The sequence below is a fragment of the Nerophis ophidion genome, linkage group LG01 (assembly GCF_033978795.1).
Source record: "Nerophis ophidion isolate RoL-2023_Sa linkage group LG01, RoL_Noph_v1.0, whole genome shotgun sequence".
In the NCBI taxonomy this organism is placed as follows: Eukaryota; Metazoa; Chordata; class Actinopteri; order Syngnathiformes; family Syngnathidae; genus Nerophis; species Nerophis ophidion.
Genome location: NC_084611.1, coordinates 30717049 through 30737323, shown reverse-complemented (window position 1 = coordinate 30737323; position 20275 = coordinate 30717049). Strand labels below are relative to the sequence as shown.

At 37.8% G+C, this 20275-nt stretch overlaps 1 protein-coding gene across 1 annotated transcript in view; it reads right to left on the bottom strand.

Moving 5' to 3' along the window:
* Positions 1 to 2154: 2154 nt before the first annotated feature.
* Positions 2155 to 20275, bottom strand: part of pgm5 (phosphoglucomutase 5) — a 74198-nt gene continuing 56077 nt past the window's right edge. The window contains exons 8-11 of the mRNA XM_061900676.1: positions 17798 to 17933; positions 15408 to 15591; positions 9828 to 9965; positions 2155 to 2624 (exon numbers count right to left, since the gene is read on the bottom strand). Coding sequence (XP_061756660.1) covers positions 2535 to 2624; positions 9828 to 9965; positions 15408 to 15591; positions 17798 to 17933 — 548 coding nt within the window. The 3' untranslated portion in view covers positions 2155 to 2534. The remainder of the gene's footprint in view (positions 2625 to 9827; positions 9966 to 15407; positions 15592 to 17797; positions 17934 to 20275) is intronic.

Here is a 20275-nt window from a genome sequence, read left to right as displayed (position 1 = left end):
AATTTAATAAATCAGAAACTGATGACATAGTGCTGTATTTTACTTCTTTATCTCTTTTGTTCAACCAAAAATGCTTTGCTCTGATTAGGGGGTACTTGAATTAAAAAAATGTTCACAGGGGGTACATCACTGAAAAAAGGTTGAGAACCATTGGTGTAAGGTAATAGTACATGTACACATGGTTACTTCTCCTTTTTCTGGAGTGTGTCATGTCATGCTGGACAGTTTACCAATAAACAACATTTTCAGATTTTTGTGAGAATATTCCACCATCAACTGACTTTTATGTTCACCATAATAGTAGTTGCAAATGAATGGATAATGTCTCTGATGACTGAATCACATCATCTAGTCCTAATAATAGAGGATGAAGTCATTCTACGACCGTTTATAAAGTTCAAAGCAATAAAACATTAGGGGCAACCCAATAACCATGTACAACGTTAGTACTGCTAGATATCACAGTCTTTTCAATAGAACATAGTCAGGTTCGCATTGAAATTTGGGTACCATTATATGTATACAGTCATGGTCAAAAGTTTACATACACTGGTAAAGAGCATAATGTCTTGAGTTTCCAATAATGTATACAACTGTAGATAGGACTGATAATATGTTCTTTACAAATGTATGTAAACTTTTGATCGCTACTGTTTTTTCAAATATATATATATATATATATATATATATATATATATTTTTTTTTTTATTTTTTATTTTTTATTTTTTATACAATCATGTATATATATATAAATACATATATATATATATATACACAGTATATATATATATATACACACACACATATATATTTACACACATATGTATATATAAATATATATATATACATATATAGATGTCTGTATGTATAGTATATGTGTGTATACATACATATAAATGTGTATAAACACATATACATACACTTATATACAATATTTGCAGGGTTTATATGTGTGTATATATTTATATATATACAATTTTTACATACATATATATACACGTATATATATAGTATATATATATGCACAGTATACATGTACACACATGTATATATATATATATATATATATATATATATATATATATATATATATATATATATATATATATATATATATATAAAACTAACCACTAATGTTTTTCAACATAGTTACAAACTCACAGCTAATCAAAATTATCTAAAAATATCCATCCAATCATCCATCAATCCATTTACTACCGCTTGTCCCTTTTGGGGTCGTGTGTCATTTGAAATATTAAGAAGATTTATTAGACTTTTTGGGGGCATTGAATCTTTGGGCACCATTCGATTCGATTTGATTCTTCTTGGGGTAACATTTTGATCCAGAAACAATTCTCGATTCAAAATAATTATTGATTTATAATCAATACTTTTTTTTAATAACACTAGATGCCAGTTCTATGATTAACTACATTCCTCCATAAAATAGACAAACAGCTTTGATAAATGTTTGTATTACTTACTTATCTGTACAGCAAATATGGGCATCAACATCACAAATATGATTTGCTTAGCTGGAAAGGACAAATAAACAAATATACATATTTTTATTTTTTTTAATTATTAATTGAATAGGAATTGTTACAAATAAGAATTGTGATTCATTCGAAAATTGACTTTCTTTTTACACCCATTCTTTTTTGCGTGGTTGACTTGTGACTCATTTTTATGATTGAGTTTGCCACGGATTCTAATCCAGGCACTTCAGACATAGCCTGTGATATTGTAAAAAAAAAAAAAAAAAAATCGTAAAAGTTCTGACGGTGTGATAAGTAGCTGGTAAAGAAGGAGTTGACCGTGTGAAGACATTTGTGCGTATATATCCATTGGCACATCCTCAACTCATAACCACGGCAATCAGCGTGTTTACAAGTTCCTGTTCTCAGTGTCAATTTCAGGCCTCGTAAAGATCCACACTGTTTTTCTTATCTTTAAGCGGAACCTTTTGACTTCCGACTGCACAAGCCTTTGCTCTATCTAAATCAAACTAAATCTTGGAAAACACTACACAAAATATGTTCACTAAAGCCCAAATACCAAAAGGCACACAAAAAACATAATTGAGAAACATCATTAATATGAATGAAGTATTTTTGCATCCTATCAAATTTTGATATACAAGGCACTCCGAATTGATTTGGCAAGGATTTATTAGTGATGCATTGCCTGATTTGACTCCATAGTGTTACATATAGTGGGGCATACAAACCACATGGGAAAAGTGTGGAAACAAGACGCTCAGCATGAAGGTTTTGTTAATATTTCCTCAATAAAACATGAAATAGAAGGCCCATGCACATTGATGAATATGCTTTTTGTCATGATTGATCCATAATTACGTAAATAGCTCCCTGTTGATGGCTATAAGTGACACACGAGATAGTGGTCATTTATTAGTCTTTTTTGTTATTTTTACTTCAAATAGTTGAAAGTAAGCGCCTCGGTGGGCGTGCACGGAATGAAGCTGCAGAGGACACATGGTAAGCAGGGAGATGCAAAAAGTGTTTTCTACTCATGTGATAACGTTCGGGCCATTGCTTCCCGTCCTCTCGTGAATGTTGGAGATCTTGAGTGCGATGGCGATGAGAGGACCCAGCACCACCTGCAGTGACCACACCAATTGGTAGGGGAGTGTTTGAGGATGATGAACATTCATTATTCATAAGAAGTCTAAGAAATCCTGCACGGTTAATGCAACATCTGCTGAAACTAACAGTATAACTATTAGATACTGTAAGTAGTTAGTTAATTTTATCAAAAATATGTAAATTTAATATATTCCATTTGCTACATTCTCTCTTTGAAATTTGAATTTAACTGACTTAATGTATTTTTCCATCCATCTATCAATTTTCTACTGCTTATTCCCTTTGGGCGCTGGTGCTTATCTCAGCTACAATCGGGCGGAAGGAGGCGTACACCCTGGACAAGTCGCCACCTCATCACAGGGCCAACACAGATAGACAGACATCATTCACACTCACATTCACACACTAGGGACCATTTAGTGTTGCCAATCAACCTATCCCCAGGTGCATGTTTTTGGAGGTGGGAGGAAGCCGGAGTACCCGGAGGGAACCCACGCATTCATGGGGAGGACATGCAAACTTAATGTATTTTTTTTGTTAGTTAATTGATTAAAATAAAAGCAACATTTAGATTTATGAATTTTTTTATTTTGATTAAACTGTTTTCATCAAATTACATTTTACATGCAAGTGTAAGCCACTGTGACACTATTGTTAATTTTTAATTTTTTTTAAATAAATTGCTGTGATGATAATGTCAATGAGGGATTTCTAATCAGTGCTATGTATGAATTCTTATTAATATTGTTACTGTTGTTAAATATTATTCATTTTGTTTGACTATGTTTGGATTGTTTTGTGTCATGTTGGTGTGTCCTCTCCATTGGTCTGTTGATTGCTATTCTGAATGTTGCTGGGCCGGATTTGATTTTGGAATTGAAATTGCATTATTATGGTATTATTGTGTATTATTTTGTTGGATTTATAAATAAAAAAAGAATAATTACATTTAAAAAATGATTAAATTATTTTATATTGTCATTAAAATAATTTATTTTTCAATTGTACTGTAAATTGTATTTAAAAACATTGGTGTTAATTTGCTCAATCAAACTTTATTCATACAGCACTTATCATACACAGGCAAGCGGCAACACAATGTGTTTTACACAGATAAAAACAGAAACAAGAGAACAAAACGCACGCACGCACGCACACACGCACGCACACACACACACACAGCACTACTGACAATCACAAAACATGGCATTATTTGCTATAGATAAACAAGTTATTCTCAAATAGTGGGGAAGGTGTAGAGCGATGTCGCAGGAGACCCCAGCAAAAATGCTTTATCAGTATCATGTGGTATCATAGAGACGTGCGGTTCGATACTGAAACACCGATAATGCTGATGCCAGATCTTTATGCTCCAATATTGATTGTCAAATCAAATATCAATACTGTCGATACTTCAATTGTTTGAGATAATGTGATTATATCAATAATTACATTACTTAATAGGAACTCTGTGTAAAGTAATTAAATCACTGAGATCTTGTCTAAATAAAACGTGATTCCTGGGAACTACTTATTGTTCCGCCTACATGTAGGTATGTACGTAATGGGCAAGTCCAGCGGCACGCTGTGCCGTGCTTAGTCATCCGGTCTGTCATTTGTTTATTTAAGAAAACTACTAGCAATTATAATGAGTCACTCAGTATTATAAAACAGAAAGTGCATGTATCATTTTATTGGAGGCTATTTGGAGACACTACATACAGAGTTGAATGTGATAAAACAGTTCAGAATAACGTCATCATTTGTTTCGCCCTGTGATTTTATATTGTTTGAAGATGATTGCCCAAGAGCAGCAACACTTAGAATACCTGTACACTACTTTTTGAATTTGACCAGACACATTAGGTATTTTTGCAGAAAGTATCGTTATCGGATCATTATGGTGACGATCTGTCACGTTCATGTCTTGTTATGTTTCCTTAGCTTGTGTTTATTTCCTGTCAGCGCTCTTCTTTTAGTTCCACTTCCTGCATGTCTCCCTGAGCGCTCGTTTCGCTCACCTGTCCCTGATTGTCAGCCTGACACACCTTGTTGCCGTTGCCAATCGGGATGCTATTTATCCCTGCCTCGCCCTCCAGTCAGGGCTCGATGATTGTTTCCTGTTTCCTGTGTAAATGTTCCCTACATGTGCACATAGTTGCACTATTTGCTTTTTGACATTAAAGTCATGTTTGTCATGATCCGTGGTCCAGATCATATTTTTGTATTTTCTGTTAGTTTTGGACTCATTTAGTTCCTGTTTGTGCACCTCCCTGAGTTTGTTTTGGTTGCTATGGTTGCAAATTATGTTCACCTGTCTCTGATAAGTGTTCGGCCGCTCACCTGCTACCCGAGCACTAATCAGAGGCATTATATCAGCCTGCCGTCATTGTTTCATGCAATGCCTCTGTTCTTTTCATGCTTCATGCCATGCCACGCCACGTACGTTTTTGTTTATTCATGCTACAGTTAGCGAGTTTTTGTTTTGCCCTGTCCATAGTTCATGCCATTTGTTTATTCAAGCCACAGTTTAGTGCAGGGGTAGGGAACCTATGGCTCTAGAGCCAGATGTGGCTCTTTTGATGACTGCACCTGGCTCTCAGATAAATCTTAGCTGACATCGCTTAACACGGTAAGTAATGAATAACTCCGCTGGTAATCACAGTGTTAAAAATAACGTTCAAAATATAAAACATTGTCATGCATTTTAATCCATCCATCTGGTTTCTACCACACCTGTTCAAGAAGTCGCATTAATGGTAAGAAGTGTTTTATTTATTGTTGTTTAGCTTCAGAATAACAATCTTATTAAAAAGAATAAGAGACTTATTATCCTCTAAAAATGTTGGTCTTGCTTAAAAATGCATGCAATTAGTTGTATTCAGTGTTAAAAAAATATATATATACTATATGGCTTTCACGGAAATACTTTTAAAAATATTTGGCCAAAAAGGTTCCCGACCCCTAGTTTAGTGAGTTAGTTTCATATTTTTTAGTTTCACGTTTTATGTCCGAAATTTTTTACCTTAGCTTTGGCGTGCGTTGGGCACGCTCGACTTCAATTTGTTTTCAGTTTTTTTGTACCCTTTTGTGTTTTGGAAATTGAACATATTCCTACCTTCTACCGTTGTCCGGAAAAGTCAGTTTGCATCCTGGAAGAACAATCCTTGCCCCCCTCGCCACGAAAATGTTTACCTGCCCTACGCCTGGCATTTCTGCATCTTGGGGTTCAAGACCGACAGAACCTGACAGTTATCGCCAATAGCAGCCTGAGTTTTACTCTGTATCGGTTCGGAAAGAAAAGCAGTGGTATCGCACATCCATACATTACCATGCTACAAACCCCGCTTGAAAAGCTGTGCACTACAAGACGTGCTCATTGTACCAATTATCCTGACTTCATCATTTTGACAAAAAAAAAAATGTATATATATATATATATATATTGATTTTTGTTTTGTAAGTTGAATTATTTTATATATTGCGCTTCTGAGTTAATGTTGCTGATTAATTATTTTAGTATTTTATTAGAAAGTACCAAAACACATATTGGTATGTCAGATTTAGCCTTTTGTTGGTTTAACTCCTATCTTACTAATAGGATGCAGTGTGTTTCCCATAACAATGTGACCTCAGAGGATGTTCAGATAACATGCAGAGTTCCACAGGGTTCGGTTCTTGGCCTCGCACTCTTAAGCATGCTGCCACTAAGTAACATGAAATACAGTGTTAGCTTTCAATGTTATGCTGATGACACCCAACTTTACATTCCCCTAAAGCTGACCAACACGCCAGATTGTAGTCAGCTGGAGGCGTGTCTAAATTAAATTAAACAATGGATGTCCACTAACTTTTTGCAACGCAAAGAAAACGGAAATGCTGATTATGGGTCCTGCTTGACACAGACAACTATTTAATAATACCACCTTAACATTTGACAACCAAACAAGTACACAAAGCGACTCGGTAAAGAATCTGGGTATTATCTTCGACCCAACTCTCTCGTTTGAGTCACACATTAAGAGTGTTACTAAAACGGCCTTCTTTCATCTCCGTAATATCGTAAAAATGTGTTCAATTTTGTCCACCAGCGATGCTGAGATCATTATAAATGCGTTCATTACGTCACATCTCGATTAATGTAACGTAATATTTTCGAAGTTCCCTATGTCTAGCATTAAAAGATTACAGTTGGTACAAAATGCGGCAGCTAGTCTTTTTACAAGAACAAGACAATTTGATCATATTCCGCCTATACTGTATATACCTATATACTTATATACCTATACTGGCTCCCCTGCGCTGGCTTCCTGTGCACTTAAGATGTGACTTTGAGGTTTTACTACTTACGTCTAAAATACAAAAAGGTCTAGCTCCATCCTATCTTGCTGGTTGTATTGTACCATATGTCCCGGCAAGAAATCTGCATTCGAAAAACTCCGGCTTTTTAGTGATTCCCAGAGCCCAAAAAAAGTCTGCAGGCTATGGAGCATTTTGTATTCGGGCTCCAGTACTCTGGAACGCGCTCCTAATATTCTGTCTCATTAGATTGTGCAGGTATACCTAATACTGTGGCTCCAGTAACTATAGGTCAACAACAATTTTTACCACAATAACATCCGTCTGCTCTTTGCTTTGTTGTGTAAGGCAGCACGTATAGATACTGTTACTTACGTAGATGGATAGTGATAAGGGCAACATGCAGATAAACAGATAGTTGTTTAGATTATAGGTTTGCTAGTTGTCATGACAGAAGATCCTACAGCCCTTTAAAAACATGCATTTTATAGGGGCAATTACCTAGTTTGTCAGCTGGTTCTTGTTATGGTGCAAGATGCATGACATCAGGTAAGTTAAGAGAAGAGTGCATCAATGACTGCTGCAGAGATGGTAAAAGTTTGATCTTTGAACAGATTATTGGCGAATTAAAGTTAAAGTTAAAGTACCAATGATTGTCACACACATAGGAGATGTGGCAAAATTATTCTCTGTATTTGACCCCTCACCCCCTGGGGGGTGAGGGGAGCAGTGGGCAGCAGCATTGCCACGTCCGGGAATCATTTATGGTGATGTAAATCCCCAATTCCAAACCTTAACGCTGAGTGCCAAGCAGGGAGGTAATGGGTCCCCTTTTTATAGTCTTTGGTATGACTCTGCCATGATTTGAACTCACGACCTACCAATCCCAGGGCGGACACTCTAACCACTAGGCCACAGAGTATTGAAGAACAGATTATTAATACGTTGTTATGTTGGGTGGTGGGCTGCCACATGCAAAGCCATTTTGTTAAGTTAGTGCCTGCAGTGCTACACAACAAGCCAGTATTGCTAATTGTGGCGACCCAATGACAAATGGAGGTGGTACATGGTACAATGAGGCATGTAATGATGATGACCGTGTCAGCAGTTTCACACAAACACACACATACACTGGAGCAGTTCACAAAGTACACAATTTTGGTCGGTTATGTACATTGTTGTTCTATTTAACACCACAGAACACCATATATATCAGGGAAGTCAAACATTCGGCCCGCGAACAGTTTCAATCCGGCCCGCGGGATAACTTTGCTAAGTGTAAAAATGTGAAGTGAAGTGAATTATATTTATATAGCGCTTTTTCTCCAGTGACTCAAAGCGCTTTACATAGTGAAAGCCAATATCTAATTTTTAAATTTAAACCAGTGTGGGTGGCACTGGGAGAAGGTAGGTAAAGTGTCTTGCCCAAGGACACAGCGGCAGTGACTAGGATGGCGGAAGCGGGGATCGAACCTGCAACCCTTAAGTTGCTGGCACGGCCGCTCTACCAAGCGAGCAGTACCGCCCCAAATTGAGCTGCATTTTTAAATTGAAGACACTGCTGTTCTAAATGAGTCCACTGGATGTCGCAATAGCAATTCTGTTAGGCAAGCAAACAGTTTACACAAGGGTGAGCAAGTATACAGAGCGAGAGGTACACGGTAAAGTGGGGCATTAAAACAAACAGGAGTAAAACAAACACTTAAAATACTGCATGAGACAATTGCACATTGATATAGTTCTGTGAAAATGATTGTCTTCTGTGCAAATTGAAAGAAAGTGAATAATGGAAATGAAAAATGGGGTAGTTAAAACATACAATATTTTTTATTTATGTCTTATTTTCTTTTTTGTTCAAACCTAGAGGGGCTGTGACTTAAAGTTTTTTCTTTAAATTTTTGCTTCAGAATTTAACTAACTTTAAGTGTTTTGCGAAGAGGACTATTTGCCTGTTCTATTTTGGGCCAAAGTAAAACAAAGAAAACACTATGATCTTGTCCTAGTTGTATTTTTAAGTTATCATGCCATGATTTTACTCGTCCGGCCCACGTGGGAATAGGTTTGTGGCCCCTGAGCTAAAATTACTTTGACACTCCTGGTATATCCCAATAATTCAGCATTGTGATTCATCACTTGGGGTTTTTACTAAAATATCTAAGAGAATAACACCTAAAAATGTGTCAAACCTACCTACAATTTCATATGGTCTGCGAAAGCCTGGAATTAATATGCATATTATTATTTTTTTAGCACACTTTCCATTGTGACAGAAAAATAAGACACAAACTGCATGCAATTTTTATATCTTTCAAATTATACCTAATATTGCACAATTATTATATATAAAAAATAAAATATCTTGAATATTGGCTGGACTTATGACGTTAAAGCAAGTTCAAATTTTACACCGTAAAAATTGTGTTGACGCTTTAAAACTGGTAGCTCAGTTGGCAAAATGTTACCATAAAAAAAACTAACAAAACGTGTGGTATTGTTTTTCATTTACAGTAAGACACCGTAAAAACGACAATCATAGATTTTAAAGTAAAAACAGTGCTACTGTTTTACCATTTACATTTACAGTGTATATAGTAAAAAAAATTTGAATTTTGGCAACTGAAGTGTCAGTTTTTTCATGTCAAATCTACAGATTTTGTTTTAAAGTACACGTAAAAAAATATAATAAGCGATAATTGTGTAATGAGGCATATTATATTCATATGTTATTCACTGTCACAAGCGGCCCTCTGAGGGCATCCATAACTGCGATGTGGCCCTCAATGAAAACGAGTTTGACAACCCTGCTTATAATTCCACTCCTAACACACACACACACACGCACACACACACACGCACACACACACACACACACACACACACACACACACACACAAATAACGCATATTCATACTCTGTACCTGTGTCTCTCTGTTGTGTCTCTCAGGGTCTCTCTCAAAGCTCTCTGCATAGATGCGGATTGTGGCGCCCATCCCACCACCGCTTCCGCTCATCCTGAACACCAGTCGGGACGCATCGCTAAAGACGATTCTCAAACCCTGGGGAAAATAGACATGCCATTATTGGATGGACAGGTTTAGTTTTTATGAAATCAGTTGTTATATGGTCAAGCAGAGATCCCAAAGTGAGAAAAATTATGTAATACAGTCTCCAGTTCGGAGATTTCTGCTCACCAAAGACTACTAACTCTTAGCATAGGGACTACAAATCTATTAATTTTGATGTTTAGATAGTACTTTATTGATTCCTTCAGGAGAGTTCCTTCAGGAAAATTAAAAACCTTAGCAGGTTTTTAAAATGTTTATTTTTAAATTTTCCCAAGACATAGTTTCAAGGCAAGAAATAATGTGTTTTGGTCCTCTTTAGGGACCCCCTTGAAAACAAAATTCTGCATTTCAAGGGCCTACCCTAAATAGGCATTTAGAGTGCAATAGCAGCAAACGCCCACTAGATGTCACTAGCACCAAGGGACTTACATAAAGACAGTCAATATTCAAGGCTGACGGTATCATAGTTATTTTCAGTGATAACTACTTAATAAATGCCAGTATTTTTCTATTGAACAAACTCTTAACTGAAATAAACTTAAAACAAAATTTGTAAAATATTGATGTTTTATGCCAACATGTTTAAGGACAAACGACATCATCCAGAAAAACAATAATAAATTTTAAAAAATCGTCATTTAGAACAGTGTTAAGCTTAACTATTGGCGGAAAAATATCTGTTTCTCAGCAGTGGTCTGCAGTAGTACTCACTTGTACTATACTTTTCCACCACTTGTGGCAGTAATGCCGATTTCAAACAAACAGAAGAAGTCTGGAGCTATAATCATCAAAGTTTCTTAAGCGCATAAAATATGACTAACGTGGTTAAGCAGTATTTTCATTTTGCACTTTAATTTTATTCACCATTTTTAATAAAAAATATATATTCATCATTCATTATTGTAGTAACAATGTATTTATTTTATCCCTGGGTAATTGTATGTAAATTCATGTTGCAGTACAGTCGATTACTTCTTATTTTTATAATCAGCCTGACCTAAAGCCTTGATCACGATCTTTGTGATTAATGCATGGTTTCATATCATTTACCAAGGTTTATACTAAGTAAGCAGGTTAGATATAAGTATTGAATACCATTAAATTGAACAGTAAGATTACTAATTCCCTGTTAATATTTGAACCGGGCCGTGCCCCTCTGTAGTGGAAGAGTCGGGCCTGGAAGTCAAAAAGATTAAGAACCTCTGATTTAGAACACACAGTGGTCAATGCTGGTCCGAGACTTGGTGGGCAACCGAGGATGGAGTCGGCTCTCTTGGTTGCTTTGTTGGGTCTGCTCCGGTCTCTGCAAAAACCTTGGTCAAAGATCCTATATTACAGGGTAAGGAATGCTTCAATTATGGGGCGGTATAGCTCGGTTGGTAGAGTGGCCGTGCCAGCAACTTGAGGATTCCAGATTCGATCCCCGCTTCTGCCATTCTAGTCACTGCCGCTGTGTCCTTGGGCCAGACACTTCACCCACCTGCTCCCAGTGCCACCCGTTTCACAATGTAAAAGCGCTTTGAGTCACAAGAGTAAAGCGCTATATAAATATAATTCACTTTAATTCACTTCAATAGAAGCAGTGAACTCCAACATTGTTTACCACACAAACAGCAGTGTATTCAAATGTGTGACAGTGGCGAGAGGACGCTGGCCGTTGCCACGGTGATGACGGTCGTAAAGCAGCCACACTGCGAGGGCTATGGTGTCACACAATTTTTGGAATTAGAAACTTTTTCCATGTTGTGGTTTTAAAAAAAAAACGTCACTGACATTTTGATACCAATCTTACCTTGTGAGTGTACCTAATAAAGTGTCCCACTTCCACTATTGTTTTATATGTCACTGAACTAAACATACAATCCTACATAGACTAGAATAGAATAGAATGTACTTTATTGTCATTATCCATCCATCCATTTTCTACCGCTTATTCCCTTTGGGGTTGCGGGGGGCACTGGTGTCTGTGTCATTATATTTGCATACAACAAGATTAAGGACTCCAACTTAAGGTGTGGTAGTGGGAACAAATATGGGATAAAAAATAAATTGCACAATAGGTAATAAATAAAATATAAATAAGTCTCGAAATAAACAGACTACTATCCACTAAAAATGATAACCAATCCTGTACAATATTCAAAACACTATACAAAATACAAAATACTGTTCAATATACAGAGCAAGATAAGTGTACCAAAGTGATAAATGACAATCAGTGTCATATGTATTGCACTCGAAGGGTAATATTGCAAAGGAAGGTATTAGGGTAGGATATTGTATAGGGGTGAATCATTTATTATAAGTTAGATACATACAAGATGTGTGTGTTACCATAGGTGTGTGTGTGTGTTGTTTTTTTCTTGTCTCCTGGAGAGAGGAGACGACAGCTGATATAATTCCGGCCTGGTAGGAATGTGTGCTACAACAACACGCACATCGGGGGCGACTGGGCCTTGATGGGTATACCAGTGAGGTTAAAGCCACATTTGGGGATGGTAACCATGGTAACATCACTTTGTTGTCATTGGCCCCTTGACTGATGTTCCCCTCACCGCTCCTGAGCTGTCGCACAACGTTGCTGGGAGTTGGTGCATGCATGTTTGTGCTTACACAAGGACAACTGCTGGTATACACACTAAAGAACTGTTTGTGTGTGTGGCATATGTCAGGGTGGGGCAAATGTCAGCGGCAGACATTTCAGAAGAGACCCGACGGGAGTCAGCGGGGAGCAGGCCGAGGCGTGGACGGGAAGTGAGTACGTACGTCAGTTGTGTTGGTGTGTTTACGTTTTAAAATGGAAGATAGGCCGTCGTATCCAAACATGGATCCCCACAGATGAGACGACGTTAAAGCAGAGTGGGTGGTCTGGCATGTTAGAATTTGAGCTGCATGATGAAGACACAAATGCCCCTTTCTCAAATAAACAATTAGATGGCTAGAAAATTGTCAGCATGTAGACAAGTCTGTTATATTTCTAATCAGATTTTAAAGAAGAGGTAAGAGATATTTGTTTTAGACTCAGACTTAGACAAACAATATTGATCCACAAGGGAAATTGTTCCACACACTAATTCAGTTACAAAGGATGGGAAGGGTAAGGATGGATAGGATAATGCAGGTATAAAGTAGATTAAAAACATCAAATATAACAGAGTCGTGGTCAAAAAGTTACATAACAATTGTAAAGAACATAATGTCATGGCTGTCTTGAGTTTCCAATAATTTCTAGTAGACATGGTGTTCCTCACCTTTTCTCCTCCAATTATACTGCTGGGTATTGTGGCCAAACAGCTAATTTTTTGTTTCATCTGACCACAGAACTTTCATCCAGAAGGACTTATGTTTGTCCATGTGGTGTCAGATGAAACAAAAATGTACCTTTCTGGCCACAAAACCCAGCAATATGTTTGGAGGAGAAAAGGTGAAGCCTTTAATCCCAGGAACACCGTATCTACCGTCAAGCATGGTGGTGGTAGTATTATGTTCTGGGCCTGTTTTGCTGCCAATGGAACTGGTGCTTTACAGAGAGTAAATGGGACAATGAAAAAGGAGGATTATTTCCAAATTCTTCAGGACTTCATTACTAAGTTCTTATTAATGCCTTATTCTGCATGGCCTTATTATGCACCATTACTAACCCTAACCTTAACCCTCTAACCCTAACAAAATAACTCTAAATTAAGTCTGTTACTTACAATATGTTCCCCATACTAAAATGTTACCAAAAAAAAATCAATGTTGTTTGGAATTATTGACCTAATTAAGTCTCCAAATACTTAAGATCAAATATTCCACTTTGCACATTTTGTGTGTGGAAAATGTTGCATATTTTTGTTCTTGCCATAAAAAACAGGGTTTTCTAGAACAAATATTGCATAAAACATAAACAAATAAAAATAAAACTATTGACGGAAAGATCTGAAGTTTATCTAGAGATTTAAGCATTGACAAAAATAAAATATATTATTTATTTTGACTGAGACTTATTTTATGACTGACACTTCTGGGTCCTAGGACCAAACTTGAGGGGAGCCCTAAAGGTTAAAACAAATTTATATATTGCAGTGGTTTTGAAAATGAAAAAAATTAAAATGTCCCCCCCATGCTTTATTTTATAGTGTGCTGCATTAAGTGGAAGAAAAGTTTGGACACCCTTCTTATAGACTGTTTCACTATATGGTTTAGGTCTGGGGTCAGCAACCTGCGGCTCTCAAGCCACGTGCAGCTCTTTAGCACCATCCTAAGGGCTCCCTGGAGCATTCTTTAAAAAAAGATTGAAAATGGAAAACGAAGGGGGGAAAATACATTTTGGGTTTTAGAATATTTTTTGTTTGAGGACAAACATGACACAAACCTTCCCAATTGTTAGAAATCCCACTGGTTAATATGTTTGTGTGTATGTTTCACTAATGAGAGTATTTGGCGAACATCGTTATGTCCTTCTAATTTCGGCGGTTCTTGAACTCACCATAGTGTAAACTGTGACGCAACAGTTTGTATACATGTAAAATCTTCCACTCCTTTTTCTCAGTTTTGCGCATCAAACATTTCATACTGTGCATGAATGCACAAAGGTGAGCTTTGTTGATGTTATAGACTTGTTGGAGAGCTAATCAGGCATATTTGATCAGTGCCTGACTGCATGCTATTCAGGCTTACTGTATGTACATATTGCATCATCATGCCTCATTTGGAGGTGTATTTGAGCTCATTTCATTTCCTTTACTTTTATCCTCTTTGTATATAATTTAGTTTTGCATGTCTCATGACATATTATCTATATGTGATATTAGCTGCATTTCAGCAAACATTACATTGCCTGCCAGAGATGATAATAAATAGATTAAAAGAAGACAGCCTGCCATTTCCTTTAACTTGGACACACACATCTATTCCTATGGCCATTAAAAGCCAGTCATTTCCAGGAGTTATCTCGCCTTCTGAGTAGCCTCTGATTTACTAACGGTGCATGATGTTGTAAAAATGTGTAGAATAAATATAAAATTTCAACATTTCTGTCAACAAAGATTTGCTTCAGCCTGCGACACATAGTCATTTTGATAGTAGGCTAATATAGACACTTACATCATGTCTTGCCTAAATTATAACACTTATATAAGACTTTTAAAGTAATTTTGATAGTAGGCTATTATAGCTAATATAGAACACTTTTGTCATGTGTTGCCTTCATTATAAGACTTATATAGGACTTTGAATTTTTTGCGGCTCCAGACAGATTTACTTTTTGTATTTTCGGTCCATTACGGCTCTTTCAACATTATTGGGTTGCTGACCCCTGGTTTAGGGCCACCATGATGCTATTCTCCTGACTATAACCCAGTGTACCATGGTGTTGATTTTGGGTGAAATTATTACATCTGGTTGCTTTATTTCATTCCTAATAACACCCTCGTACAATGCTGCACTCACCTGGTGTCTCGCCACCGTTCCGTCCACAGGGTCGATGTACTCAAAGTTGTCGGTCCTGTCCACGCTGTACACGTGATCTCCGACAGCGAACTTCTGGCTGATGAACGCTTTGTCCAAGATGACCGACTCCAGATCCCGCATCAGATAAAAGGAAGCGCGGGGGTCAAGGCCTTCGTAGTCAAACCTGACAAAGGCGAGACAGAAAACAGTACGATATGAGGATATGTTATTTTTAGCATACATGTTAATCAAATCAACCAATCAAACTTTATTTATAAAGCGCTTTTCATACATTAAAGAAATGCAACGCAAAGTGCTTTACAAAGTTAAAACATGTCCCCCATTATCTCATACGTACGCACGGACACAGATACCACACACAAACAAACACACACAACATACACACTTATGCAACTATATGGACCAATCATTGCATGGCTGAGTACAGAGGACACATGTGAGTAAACACTATCACATGAGCCACCAGACCATGGCCACCAGCACGCTGACACAAAGGCGCCCTGACAAGCACGGTCGATAACCCCTGAGGCAGATGGCTCGTCTGAACAACGTTGGAAAATAAAAATAATCAAACTTGTAAAATAGTAAGAACCATAAGTAAAAATAAAGAATAAAATACAAATAAGACATATGAAAATTAATAGAAAAAAATTAACAAATAATGAATAAATATCTATATAAAACAAACTTCACCCCTCTATCTTTATGTGCTTCTTTTTTCACTTCAAATATCTCCATCACTAGTTTCTGTCAGAACGTGGACTATGGTGTGGTTTGTTTTCCCGGAATGCAAAGGAACTGGACCGGACGTGGCGTGAAGGTAAAGACATGTTCAATCTATTACTATGAAAAAGTGCAAAGAAAAGGTGCGCACAAGGCGGAGAACAAACTTGGCTAAGACAACAAAAACTAGCACAAGGCAGAACTATGGACATAAAAACAAAAGACACTAACTGTGGCATTAATAAACAAAAACTTACTTTTGAAGACGTGAGCAGGGCAGCATGAACTATGACATGAAACAGGTATGAAACAGAGTGTAGAGTACAGAGTACAATGACGCCAAACCAACTGCCTGGCAACTACAAGCTTAAATTTTAGTGACATGATTATTGACAGGTGCGTGAGTCCAAACAATCCAGGTGCGTGAGTCCAAGTGAATCAGGTGCGTGAGTCCAATTGAATCAGGTGCGTGAGTCCAAATGAATCAGGTGAACTAATTGGTCGTCATGGTGACAAAACAAACAAGAGTGCACAAAGAGTCCAAAAACCAAACAGAACATAACTAAACAAAACGTGACCACATAACACGACAGTTTCTAGGGAGAATTCAGGAGAATCAAAATAACATCACTTCCTAAAATTAGTACTACTAACTAGTTGTTAGTAGTACAGATTATTGTATTGTTTTTATACAGTCTTGTCTAGGGTGTACCCTGCTTTCCGCCAAAATGCAGCTGAGATAGGTTTCAGCACTCCCCGCGACCCCAAAAAGGGAAAAGTGGTAGAAAAATGGATGGATGGATGGATTTTTTTTCTAAATGTTTGTTTTTGTTTTTTAAAAGGCATTTTATTTTGTTAAACTTGTGCTGTTTTGGGGTGGGATAAGTACACATTGAATTAATTTCTGTTCAGTTTAAAGGGAGACATTGATTTGGGGCGGCATAGCTCGGTTGGTAGAGCGGCCGTGTCAGCAACTTGAGGGTTGCCGGTTCGATCCCCGCTTCCGCCATCCTAATCACTGCCGTTGTGTCTTTGGGCAAGACACTTTACCCACCTGCTCCCAGTGCCACCCACACTGGTTTAAATGTAAAAATTAGATATTGGGTTTCACTATGTAAAGCGCTTTGAGTCACTAGAGAAAAACCGCTACATAAATATACTTCACTTTACATTTAAGATACAAGTGTTTTGAGTTAAGAGCTTTGTCACAGAACCAATTAAGCACGGACATTGAGGTATGACTGCACTAAAAAACTGAAATGACAGTGAGACAATTTATTTGAGTAAATGAATCGCTACTCTTTTTCAACACAGTGCCATCTGCTGGAGCCTAATGCAAAATGGCCACAGGAATTTATCCATCCATTTTCTACCGCTTGTCCCGTACGGGGTCGCAATGCCCTTCCAATCTTGTTTACTTGTTATGTAAAATGTGGGAACACCACAGTATCCACCAGTATTTGTCAAAAGAGACAATGGCTGATCTATTTACCGCTCTCTGGAGAGACGTTCAAATACGGCACCCGGGGAGTAAGGAGGAGTGGACAAAGGTGAAGGCCAGGGGAATGTTTTTGGCTTTAACCGTAAAAGGCGTGATTGTTTGCAGAGAAATGGAACCGCTTGTGAGTTTGTGAATGCCTCTTTACCTGCAGAAGTAGTTACGTCCAAACTTGGCCCAGTGTTCTTTGACAATCTGCTCCACGCCCTGTTTTCTGGTCGCCATGATGGACAGCCACATCAGCACTGACCACAGGCCGTCTTTTTCACGGATGTGGTCTGAACCTGCAGGGGAAAAACTGTTTGGTTCATTTAGTTGAGACATGAAGTAAAGAAGAATTCTGCATGGTCTTGGCATTGACCTTGGCTTGGTTTAGCATTTCCACCTAAACTGGAGACAAGTCTCAATACAAGACTTGATAGAATGCTTGATATCTGTCTGACAGCTGCCTTCAATGACCACCAATATCTTCTGTATAGCTCGGTTGGTAGAGCGGCCGTGCCAGCAACTTAAGGGTTCCAGGTTGGATCCCGCTTACGCCATCCTAGTCACTGCCGTTGTGTCCTTGAGCAAAACACTTTACCCACCTGCTCCCAGTGCCACCCACACTGGTTTAAATGTAACTTAGATATTGGGTTTCACTATGTAAAGCGCTTTGAGTCACTAGAGAAAAGCGCTATATAAATATAATTCACTTCACTTCACATTTGCATCAAACCTCTGCTGTTTGCTATCTTGCTAACAAACTTTGAGACACTATTTTTCCCCAGCAAGTCTTTGTGTCACAGCTGCATCTTTTCAGGTCACACTGACTACGTCTCCATGTACTAAATTAGTCTGGTTCATCAAATTGTTATGTTTTTTGTATTTTTACAGTATGTAAGTCAAAGAAAGAAAATAAATTTGAGTTTTAGTGATAGAAAGTCCAAAGCGGCACGGATATACGACGACACTGTTTTTTTTTTTGTTTTTTTTTAAATAAATTGGGAGTTAATGTTGTAATTTTATTCGTAGCTTCAACATCATACTTGCCAACCCTCCCAATTTTCCCGGGAGACTCCCGAATTTCACTGTCCCTCCCAACAATCTCCCGGGACAACCATTCTTCTGAATTTCTCCCCAATTCCAACCGGACAACAATATCGGGGTCGTGCCTTACGGGCACTGCCCTTAGTGTCCTCGAGAACCTGTCGTCACATCCACTTTTCCTCCATTCAAACAGCGTGCCGGCCCAGTCACATAATGTACTCAACTTATACACACACACATAAGTAAATGCAATGCATACTTGGTCAACAGCCATACAGGTCACATTGAGGGTGGCCGTATAGACAACTTTAACACTGTTACAAATATGCGCCACACTGTGAACCCACACCAAACAAGAATGTCAAACACATTTCGGGAGAACATCCGCACCGTAACACAACATAAACACAACAGAATAAATACCCAGTCCCCTTGCAGCACTAACTCTTCTGGGACGCTACAATATACACACCCCGCTAAGAACAACCCCACATCCCATCTCCTGAATTCGGAGGTCCCAAGCTTGGCAAGTATGAGTAACATTGTTGTCACACATAATGGTTTATTTCATTCCTGCCAACAGAAGGGGCTCTCCTGGATTCAAATCTTTGACCTCTAGCACCCGAAGTGAAAATCATACCCGTAGACCAGGGGTCGGCGACCCAAAATGTTGGAAGACCCATATTGCACCAAAAATACAAAAAAAATTAAAAATCTGTCTGGAGCCGCAAAAAAATTTAAAGTCTTATATAAGTGTTATACTGAAAGCAACAAATGATGTAAGTGTCTATATTAGCTTACTATCAAAATGACTACAGTATGTGTCGCGGGCTCAAGCAAATCTTCATTGACAGAAATGTTCAAATTTAACATGTATTCTACACATTTTTACAACATTGGAGAACATTGGTAAAATGCAGGCTTCTCAGAGGGTGAGATAACTCCTGGAAATTACTGGCTTTTAATGGCCAAAGGTATAGATGCGTGTGTCCAAATTAAAGGAAACGGCAGGCTGTCTTCTTCTAATGGATTTTTTTATAATCTTTGGCAAGCTCAGTAACGTTTGCTATGGTCTGGAACAACATGGCACACAAACCACTATCAGAAATGCAGCCAATATTAAGTACAAATAATGTGTCGTGAGAAATGCAGATATAAATTGAATCCACAGAGGACATAGGAATTGAAATGAGCTCAAATATACCTACAAACGAGGCATAATGATGCAATATGTATTACAGCTAGCCTAAATAGGATGTTGGCATCGATTAGCTTACAGTCATGCCTTGAACAAATATGCCTGATAAGCACTCCACACAAGTCAATAACGTCAACAAAGCTCACCTTTGTGCATTCACACACAGCAGAAAAAAGTTTGGTGAACAAAATGAAACGAAGAATGAGTGGCGTAAAATCTGTCTTTCTCTGGCATCGTTGAAGAAAGTCATACATGTAAACAAACAATGGTGAGTTCAAGGACCACCAAAATTAGTAGGACAAAAACGGTACTTGCCAAATTCTCTCATCTGTGAAGCATGTTTAATATAAACAGCGGGGTTTCTAACAATTGGGAAGGTTTGTGTCATGTTGTCCTCCT